Raw genomic sequence first — 11,185 nt, 5'->3', positions numbered from 1 at the left:
CTTTAGAAAAGAATTCCCTTCTAGGTGTAACTGCATTTCAGCTGCAGCAGCTGGAAACAGCCCAGATACCTGTACTACATCTAAATTGTTCAACAGGGACAGTTTCCACCAGAATCAATGGTGATTCAAAGAACCATTACAACCCGAATTATATCTATTGTGATATTTAACACAGTGCAGAGAGTACCTAAATGAATAAATAAATTAAAAAACACTCTTGTAAAGACCTTCCTTATCATGTGTTACTAAAAAATGCAAAACATTAAACACAAAAATTCATTTTAGATCTATAAAAAAATATTAAAAAACCCTTGCCATTTTGTTCTTGTGCTCTGGTCAGGCAAATACCAAGTAAAGCTGAAAGGTCACCAACCCTGCCTTAAGCACTGGTCATTGCCCTGTGCACCAGTGCCACATGGCAGAGTCATTAAATAAACAGCTGCACAAACCTGTGTCACATTTCCCTTTCAAATTTAGACCATCCCTGCTCCTGTTTATATTGCTGCTTTTCCTTTTGAAGAAGGGAAAGCCTCACATCAATCAACGGCAACTGAAAACTTGATTTACAAGCATAAGTTATTGTTTTCTCATGAAACTGCAACATGAAAGTCTTGGTGATAGTTTTATATATGCCCATTTCAATGACATTTTACAACAGGTAATCAATTTTATGCTGTATTTGATAGGTTTAAGGTTGTGTCTTACTGGTTGTGTGGAAAATCTTAATATCCAACAAATGTTTGCTCAGAAAAAAATTAGTATTTGGGCAGAAGTGTCCAACCTTGATTTCAGACATGTCACTTTTAGGATGTTCAGCATAAGTTCTGAAGATGTTTTTTATAGAAAAGATATAATTAAAACACCTATAGCTGTTCTCTTGTCTCACATTCTTGTAGCAGTTGGGCTAAAATTATCCACCTAAAGTGAAGAGATCAGTCCACAAACACATTTTTCACAGAGAAGCAAAAATAAATGCAGGCACCTCACAGTGTGAATGGCTCACCACTTCTTCTCCTATTACCTACATTTATTGATGTTTAAAGAAGTCCAGGACAGCTGCATCAGGCCTGGGGTAAAAGCATCCTCAATTTGTCCTATCCATGGCTTCATCAGCGGTTTCAGCACAACAGGGATCCTATTCAGGTGTTCCTTGTAACTGATCAACAGGTTCTGGAGTCTGAAAGACATGATCACGCTCACAATGTGCTTAATTGAGATATTTGAAACACACAGAATTTTGGACACATTTTTTGTTAATAAGGTTTGCAAGTTCTGATCCCGTCTTAAAAATAAGAACCCTTCCCAGCTCTTCCTAACTCCAACCAGGCCTCTTTGTCCTTACCAACAGCAGAACCTGACTGAAGAAATAAGTACCTCCAGCAAAGTGACTGTGATCAACTAACAGAATTTGTCTCCCAAGAAAAATTATTTACAATTAAAAAAAAAATAGAAACAAAAAATTGAAAACATGGCTTTTTTGTTTCCATCTTTCCATCTCACAAGACATGGCATGATATTGCACTGCTCATAAGAAAATCTACATACAAACCACTTAGAACCCTGGATCCCAAAGAAAAAGTCCAAATTCTGAAACAAGGCTTACCAATACAGTTCCATGACAATGGAGCTACACAAAAGAACTGCATAAACAAGAACTAGATGCAAATATAATTCAAAGGTCAGATACATAATGGGTTCCTTACAAGAACTGCTGCAAACACAGAAATAGCTGTGTTCTGGATCAGATTAAAATAATGACTTTAGACATTGTTATTACAAAATATATACTGGGAAAACCCATTCACCCATTCATTATACCCAGAACTATTTTTTAAATGTTGTTAATCAAAAATCTACACCTAAATATTTCTTCTTTACTTGGGTAGTCAGTATGAAGGTTTTTTTAGAGTAGAAGATAAGTTTGGCTTTCTTTTTTTAATACAAACATTTTCTGTACTTTTTTTTTTTTGGATGGCAAAACTTGTGGCTGCTGCTTTTTGGAGTTCTGTAGCACATAGAGTTGGTCTTGCCCATTAAAAATTTATGGTTATTTCGCCTAAAACACTCCACAGAAAATCAATGAAAAATGATGCATTGTAAGACTGAAACAATGAAAATTTCAACAACAGAAAAAGAGAGGAATGGTTGAAGTATTTATGTAACTCTTTAAATTTCATCCCTTTTTGTCCAACCCTAATTAGGAAATGAAGAACAGTCCTCACATAACATTGCTTTTTTAAGACTGAACATCTCTATTTAGAGAGTTCTAGAATTAACAACCAGCATCCCTAAGAATGAAATAACTTTTGCAGCAGAGATTTGGACTGTTACAACAAACAGAAAGAAATTATTCTAAATCAACAAAAGTGAATTTAGATGTTCAACATGACAGACAAAGTTATAATTTAGGCAATATATTCCCTTTACAAATGCTTGGGTTGTGCAGTAATCAAGTGGTTAATTCCAGCTTATTTTTCTAAAAGGAAAAAGAAAAACTTCTGATGCTAAGTGTAACATTTTGGAGTGTAATTGCTATATTAGAGTGCACAGATGCACTCTAACAATAATAATAGCAGTACCTAGGAGCTCCACTTAGAAAGCAGCTGTTGAAGTAACAAAACAAAAACATGTAGGCGTTTCCAAGTAACGAGATATGTCTCTAAATAGGAAAAACTGCATGTTAATATGGAAATACAGGGGAAAGCAATTAAAATTCAATTAAACTCCATCAAAGATAAAAATTATAATAAACCAAAAGCAATATGTGCAACAGATTCAAAAGTAGGGGTTCCCATTTGCAGATGAGAAACAAATCCAAAAAGTGTTCACTCACTCCCTTTGATGTCTTTTAATCTGTTCTTCATCTGCACACAAGCCAAGGACAACATCTGGAACTTCAAAATGCATTTTTCTCAGGTATTTTGTCTCATAAAGTACTTCCAGGACCATGGGGTCTAAGTTTACAAATAATTCCTTCATGTAGCAGTGAAAAAAAGAAATAGAAAATAAGACACTACTTTGGTACTTACATGTAGTGTGATGTAACTGGATCATATAAAGACATGTAAATGACTGGAAAGGATTTTTAAAATATTTATTTCTTCTTCAGCTTCCTCTAGAAATATATGGGTTTCCCAAAGTATTAATCAATCAATACCTCACACTGATTTCAATTTCTTGTGACTCCTTCACTGTGCCCTAACCTCTTGGCTCCCAGGACTTCCCAGGTTTAATTCTAGTTCTGCAGCTACATTCTCTGGAAGTTAATTTCCTTTTTATCTCAGATTCTCCATCAGTAACTAGGAAGAAATATTGTGAAGGTTAACCTCTGCACTTTTGAGGGCACTAGAGATGCTTTTAAGAGTTTTTTAAGGTGCAGCATAAATTTGAAAACTGTGTTCTAGCAGTCCATTATGGAATCATTAGAACAAAAAATGCCGCATTTTAACCATAATTTCTCTGCACAACAGCAGGGAAAAAAACTATGAAGTAAGAATGGTTAAATTTTCTGCCTCAGCAATCAATTTTGAAAGCAAATTAATGAATTATTGCAATATATTCAACACAGTGACATTGATCACTCCAGAAAAGACCATGACCCAACAAAAAATTCCTTCCTTGACTAAAATTTTGGTTAACATAGAAAATGTACAAGGAAACAATAGCTAAAGAATGTAGATAAGTCAGTAGTAGAAATGTATTTGCTGAGTACTGCCTCTTTTATATCCTGAATAAGACAGAAATCTTATGAATAAGAATCATTATGAGACATATCATAAATATACACAAATAGGAAAAAATATTTCAACTCAAGTAGCTCATTTTTTAGCCCTATTTAGGTTAAGGTTACTTCAATGCTTTCTTGTCTATCCATGATATTATTAAGTAGCATGTGTAATACTAAACCATTTAACAGTAATACAAATAATAGATCATATTTACCTTGGTTTCTGGGTGCCTGACAAGTAAGGAAGCACACAGAGCATTCCTAGCCTGGTCAGCAAACCTGCACCAGGCCCTATGATAAATAAGCTCAAATTCCAAAAGAACAGCAGCCATTTTATTGTAGTTCTTGATAACTTTTTTCATTTCTGTTGTCTGCAATTTAGGGGTGGAAAAAAAAGAAAAAGCACCACTTCAACAATTCAATGAGTCTAACACAGTAGAAAGGCCCTCCACGAGGCTTTTCCTCTCCACCACAGGAAAACAAAAGAAATAGAAATCTCTAAATTATGCTGTTTTAGAGACAAGATAAGACAGAAACATAGCAATATATTTAGGAATTCAATTATTATTGAATTGCTCTAAGCAACATAACTCTTTTCCTGATTTTTCCTCCCAATCTTTTTCACAGAACAAAGTCTATATTATGACATATACAAGGCACTAATGGCCAACTGAGAAAGGTATACAAATGATCCCACTGTTGGATGAGCTTAGATACAAGCTGCTAGAATAGTGAGTGTAGAAGTATATAAGTAAATTGTCTTTCTGTTAATAACATCCTTGAAAGATTAGGATAAATCCTCCTCTGCTAATTTCCAACCTTCAAAAGTGTGGTTTTCTTTTTAAGGAACATCATTGGATGGTCAATTTTTCTGAATAACTGCTGGGCCCACATAATCTTCCCCGTTACCTAAAAAACAGAAGATATGAGGTTAGATTTTCATTAACTTGAAACACTCAAGAAATAAAGACATTTTTCCCTCTCATTTACTTCATTCTTACTGGTGGTATATTACGTGGTATAGGTGGATTTTCCTTTTCCTTCTGATAGAGTTTTTGAATAAACTCTAAGTCTTGGCTGTACTGTTGAAGAACAATGGTATACTTCTCATTTAGATCAATATTATTTTCCCCTATTATTTCAAGTTTCATCAGAAATCCCAGCATCTGTTCAGTCTAAAAAGGAAGATGGAGCATTTACTTCAGAAGACAACAGTTCAGAAAGTCATTGTCCATAAAGTAAGTATTTTATTAATTTAGAATATGCTATGTAAATTTGTAAGTAGTTTTCTAAGAAATAACGAAAAATCCATCCAGACAAGTTTGTGAATTTTACTTCCATATTTTGTCCCACACAGGACATACTTACCATGAAACCAAGAAACTGTTATCACTACAGTTTGGGGTTTTTCTGACTCTCAAATCCTCTCTCCTTTTTTTCAGCAAACAGTTGTGGTAGAACACCTATATCTTTATTCACACTTCATTAACATCTCATATCTGATCAGGATATGAGAGCCATTGAACAATACTGACATTAAGGAAACAGATGGCAGACATTATTTCATTACTCCTGCCAGTGAAACAGGAATAAATTAGAAATGCAACAGGAAACACCAGGATGAAGAAAGAAAACAAACTTCAAAATATGGAGCTATAAAATTGGCATGGAAACATGGAACGTACACTCGGCCCAAAGTAAGAATGAATATTCCTTTACAGCACTTCTGTAAGCAACTTCTAGAACATTTGTAATAGGTTTGATGTCCTCCAACATCATCTCAGGCAGCCACCAGCACAGTACAGAACACTGTCAGTAAAGAAGGAGTTCAGCAGGAGCTATGGGTACTCAGCCCTTCCGAGCGCCAGAAGCAGGGGTTTGCATTCGGTACCTTACTTACAGTCAAGGTCTTCTCAAACCAGGAATCCACAAATTCCTGTATAGATTCATACAATGCTGCAATTTGGTTCTTAAATTCAAGGTAATCCTTTTCAAACTAGAATAAAAGCAAAAGAAAAAAAAATCATCTATAATGCTGCTTTCATTTTATATTAAAAAAAAAAATTCTTCTATACAGCTGCTTTCATTTTATTAAAAAAAAATTCTTCCTGTGAAACTTTTCAGGAATCTGTTTTATCTACCCAGTGCATGTGTTCAGCACTGCATTAAAAAGAATAGGGACAACACCAGCAGCAAATGCATTTACACTCCAAGCTAAGCAAACAAAGCATAAGCAGTGCCAGGTTAAATTATTAAAGCCTAATCTCCATGAACACAAAGGAGCACAGAGGAACACAGGTAGGCCAAAGAAAACTCATAACTTCAGAGAGAGCAAAGCACACTCACCAGCTACTTGCAGCCCTGCCACAGGAGAGTGCTCAGCTCACTGTCCAGGTATGAAACTCACTGAAGGCAAGCAAACTGGCAGGCTCTCTACAGTACCTTGCAGACTAATGGAGGTTGTTACCAAATTTGACAGCTCCCACAAGTAATTTGAGCATTTATCTGTAACAATTTTTTCCTAAGAGTCCAAAATACTGAAGGCCTAACAAAAAAAGTTCAATATAAACTTCTCCCAAAGAGAGAACTGCACAAGCTTGGGAAGAGAGTACATAATAGATATTGCTCCAAACATTTAGGTGTAGAGAAGTCATGCCATTTGTCAACCCCTCCAAATTCCAGTGAGTAGCAAATTCCCTCTTTCAGAAAGGAGCCACGCAGGAAGTATTAGAGAAACACACAGCAAGTATTAGAGAAAGACAAGCCATCAAAATCAGAAGAAAGCCAAAAGCACTCTCGAGGTTAATGCTTAAAGGGAAGTTAGTGACAGTGGCAAACTTTAGTTCAGGAAGGCAGGAGATTAAGTCAACACTTCTAGAACTTCTATCGTGAGGGCCATAACTCTGCAAAACAAGCAGGCTATAGCTCAAGAAAAGCTGCTCATTTCCAGAACGTACAGGATTAAACCATGAGACTGGAGCATTTGAAAAGCCATTTTAGTTTTTATCATTCTGTTTGGCACTGGGAGTGATATCATGCCCTTCTCCCTCTAAAATGAGCAATTATGTTCCTGTACTAACTTTGCTATAAAAGTGGCATTACTACTATCTTTAATAATACTGAGTAACATTTACAATTAGACAAACTGTATTTGGTGTGATAACTTACCTAAATTAGTTTTCACTAAAAAATATTTGCATCTCAAAACAATCAATCAGTCTTAGGAAAATTAGTTTGTAGAATTATGTATCACACAAAACCTAGTTCACACAAAGTTAACAAAAGCATTTGAAGTAACAAACAAAGTTATCCTAACACTTTCAAATTGTATTAAAAGATGTGAGAGTATTTGTATTATTGTTGCTGCAAAATAATATATGCATTTTTATAATATTCAACATTCTTTGCATAACTCCAGTGAAAAGCACAGAATTAGCAGAGTGATTGTCACATAAGTGCTGAATGTAAATACCTCTTTTTTCCTATGGTCCAGAACATCATACTGTTTGGATTTTGTATTTGTAGCAATGCTCTGGTATTGAATAGTGATCTTGTCAATGCCTTCTATTTTTATATGCTGGAGCTCTAAAAGGCTTTCCATAGTATTGCTTATATCTGAAATTTTCTCCAAACGTTTACAGAAGGTCTCAAATTTTCCAAATATGTAGTTTTCACTAACAATAAGAAAAGAGGGATTTATTTCTATGAAAATCTCTTTGCAACAGATTTTTTATTTAACCCACATATATTCTACCACAGCTGCTACCGAGTTTCACACCCCAAAAAAAAAAAAACCATACTGTAATGATTACATATCAACAAAAAAATTTTTAATCTCACCTATATAAACCAAAAAGTTGCTTAATCCTTACATGTCAATTAAAAGCCCTTACCACATTTTACAGGAGTAACTCTTTCAAATAAAATATTTGCAGGAGAAGAAAATGTGAATGCACCATACCAAGAAATGCCCCATGATTTAAGTGTCAATACAGGTAAAACACTCCTTGGCACTGTGACAGAGAACCCAGCTCAAAGCTCCCTGAGAGTGTTTTCACCTATATTCATGATTCAAATTTTTTAGTATTTCATACAATGCATATAAATTTGTACTCAATTAATAAATGACTAAATTCCCCTGAAGTCTCATTGGACAAGTGCTGAATAAACAAGTGACTGGCAAAAACCTGGTTTATTCCTGAATAAAAATAAAAAACCCACTCTGCAAGGTCATCTTCTGATTATAAAAAGTACTTAATTTTAATTTAATATTTCGCTTTTCTTTTAGCCAGCAGATATAATTATATCTCATTTATAAATTGTACTCATTAATATGATTCAATATTGGAGCAAGTTATTTACCTGATATCAAACTGTCTGTCACTTGGATTTTCCTTTAGCTCTTCCCTAATTTTCCGAAAAGATGCTTGGTACTTTTCTTTGAGAAAAATGCACTGTTGTATCCTCTTTAGCAATTCTTGCCTGAGGAGGAAAATACAGAAGACAGAAAATCATCCTAAGGTCTTCAAAAGAGTATAAATATAAATAAAGTATTTTAGTCAAGTGCGCAACTTTGCAAAATAAGAACACAAAATTATACACTACATGAAAAACACTCAAAATATGATAGTTTTGAGTGAAAAGGTTTTGAATTGAACGTGTTATTTAGATTGGATACTTTTATTTTGGGTTTTGTTGTCCAGGTTAATGCTGGCTACCAAATGCTTGCAGTTTGCAAGTTCCTCATCTTGTGCAGATGCACATTCCTCATCTGAGTATGACTGGTTTACCTTTGTTTGTTTCTTTGGGGTTTTTTCCCTAAGTAGACAAGACTGAAGAAGTATTTTTCCACTCAAAAATAAGGATGAGGAGAGTCCTGTTTCTTTAAAAAGATACACCAGGAAGAGCTTAGTTCCTAAGGGCACAGATAGTTTCATCTTACACACAATTGTTCATTAACCCTGAGGTGCCACATGAGATACACAGATGAAGCATGGAAAACAGCCATAAGCCATTTGCCCAGAGCTGTTCCTCCACTTTGGCTTTGTCTTTCATCTTCCAAAAGATTACTGGGGATTTAAATTATACTCAAATTTATAGGCTGAAACCATTAACTGGGACAAACTTCTGCAGGGATAGCAGATTAAATAAATGAGAAAAATGTCCCTAAAATAAATTCAGCTATAATAAACAAAAAAAAAAGTATTCTTCTTTTACTTACATTATTTTTTAGAATAAACATAACCAGTACTTAATTGACTACAGGTAATTTCTGAAAAATTCCCTTTATCTTCACTAAAATATATCAGGAATCAAAATTGTTAGATTTACTTTTATGTCTCCTAGCCTGTTACCTCAGTGTCACTTTAACTTGGCTGGAATTTAAGCAGAGACATCCTGACTATCTGCTTTGATGAAGCTTGTAACACCTTTTCCTTTTCATGTCAATACCCTTAAACTTACTCCAGTTAGACTATTCCAAAAGATTATTCCAATTATTAATTTCCTAGTTGACAACTTCAGATGTCATGTTCATCTTAACATCTCTCTGTGGTTTCCTCCTTCTTTCTTTGCATGAAAATAATTGACCTGCTCTAACAGTATGTGCTCTTCCTACGTTACCTGCACTTGTAATCCTTCAGCTACACTTGTTCTGCCAGTGACATCAGCATTCACCACCCAATTAATAAGTTTCAACCAAACACCTCTGTGCTTCCATTTCCACTGAGTGTAGCACTTGTACAAGTAGCTGTAGAGCAGCTAACTCATCCCTTCCCTGAAATGTCCCACAATACAGCTGAGTTGTGATTTTGGTCCTGCTATATATATTGTTCCCTTCCTCAAACTGACTTTCATGTCCAGTAACAGCAAAATATAAATCTTGGATGGAACTTTTCCAGTCTGTCCTTGGAGCTTTTTTTTAAAGTATTTTAGCTCCCAGTTCCAATTTCTTAAGTCTGTTTTGGTCTAAAAAAATCCATGTGGACAATATATCAAGTGTTGTATACCAGTATACATTACAGAGTTTCCAAGAACAGTTTTTTTCAAAAGACATCGTAAATTAGTTTTTGCAGAGTACTTAATTCTACACAGAATTAGTAGTTACCAGCTTAAAATTAAGATAGGAATCCGTGACTAGTAAGAGGACAAAGGGCTACTTAAATTTACCCATTAACAATCTTGATGATTAATATGTAATTTTACTTCATCAACAGAAGATGAAATTATTAAAATTCTATCACCTGTCCAGGTCCCAGATTTTTGAAACCCCTTCACATAGATAGGTCTTGCATGTGTTAATCATTTGATTGGTGATTTTAAGAAACAGGGATGTCATGTGCTCTGACGTGTTGTAGTATGGTGATGTACAGTAGATCATAAAGACAGTGTTCATTAAACTGGGAATGTGTTCCATCACTGTTACCTATTAAAAAAAAAATGGGAAAGACAGAAATCTGAATTTCCAGAAATTAATACAATGAAAAGTGTGACTTCTCTGGGAATATGTTTATCAGTGGACCAACATCTTCTTGTGGTTTTTTCATTACGAAATGAACCATCCAATTCACTTGTGGGGACCTATCACACCTTGACCAAGACATGGGAAAAGAGCAATAAATAAGTGACTAGGTCTTTTACAGATTGGGATTTTCAACAGGAAAACCAGAGGCTCTACTCTGCTTGGCCATAGCCTCCAGTATAAGAAGATGCTGTAATCTGCTTTGCAGAGGAATACACTATCTGAGGAAAAGAGGTCATACACTGCTGGAAAAGAGCTGGATTTCTCTAGGAAGGACAACAAGAAAGTTGGCATTTGCTCATTTTGTTTAGATTTGTACAGAAGTGAAATCCAGAAGGGTGAGGCAAGACAAAAATAATCTCACTTTTTCTGGACACTGAACGATAGAGTTTTCTGTCCCACAGAAATATTTCAGAGAAATGCATGCAAGCCAGATACACTGCGAACCCAGAACAAGAGACTGGTCTAGAAAAGAATAAAAAAAGTACGACAAAGGTGTCTCAAAGTCAGGTCCAATATGGCAGAGCAGTGAATATTTGCAAAAGTGCAGTGTAAAATAGCAGAATGGATTCAAAAGAGCTCAAGCTTTGAAGATATTATTTAGAAAAATTGTTACCAACTGGATTATATGCAAATGCTCTGAACTATGCAAGCTTACACATTTTTGTCTGGTGTTTGTATCATGTTCTCACGTTAAAAAAATGAACTCTGAGATCCATATGGTTATGAAAATAAATTTTACTGACTGTGCACCCTACAAGAGAAAGAGCTATAACCTGTAAAATAAGTGGAAGCTGACCAATTTCAGCTCCACCCAAGATTTAAGATAATTTTATGGCTTTTGCAATAAAACAATCACAAGTAATTCCTAACTAAAGCATGCAGACAGAAGAGCTGCCATATGTGAGACCCAAGCTCACAAAGGCAATTCAGCTCAT

The 11,185-nt window shown here is 35.0% G+C and overlaps 1 protein-coding gene across 1 annotated transcript in view; it reads right to left on the bottom strand.

Moving 5' to 3' along the window:
* LOC132332073 (dynein axonemal heavy chain 5-like) overlaps positions 1–11,185 on the bottom strand; it is a 154,739-nt gene that overhangs the window by 130,444 nt on the left and 13,110 nt on the right. Inside the window, exons 12-20 of the mRNA XM_059856007.1 lie at positions 9,970–10,151; positions 8,090–8,209; positions 7,200–7,401; positions 5,628–5,723; positions 4,729–4,902; positions 4,547–4,636; positions 3,943–4,098; positions 2,834–2,973; positions 1,026–1,177 (exon numbers count right to left, since the gene is read on the bottom strand). Of these exons, the coding sequence (XP_059711990.1) occupies positions 1,026–1,177; positions 2,834–2,973; positions 3,943–4,098; positions 4,547–4,636; positions 4,729–4,902; positions 5,628–5,723; positions 7,200–7,401; positions 8,090–8,209; positions 9,970–10,151 (1,312 nt within the window). The remainder of the gene's footprint in view (positions 1–1,025; positions 1,178–2,833; positions 2,974–3,942; positions 4,099–4,546; positions 4,637–4,728; positions 4,903–5,627; positions 5,724–7,199; positions 7,402–8,089; positions 8,210–9,969; positions 10,152–11,185) is intronic.

The sequence above is a fragment of the Haemorhous mexicanus genome, chromosome 1 (assembly GCF_027477595.1).
Source record: "Haemorhous mexicanus isolate bHaeMex1 chromosome 1, bHaeMex1.pri, whole genome shotgun sequence".
NCBI classification, from domain to species: domain Eukaryota; kingdom Metazoa; phylum Chordata; class Aves; order Passeriformes; family Fringillidae; genus Haemorhous; species Haemorhous mexicanus.
This window is presented reverse-complemented; position numbering and strand designations above follow the sequence as displayed.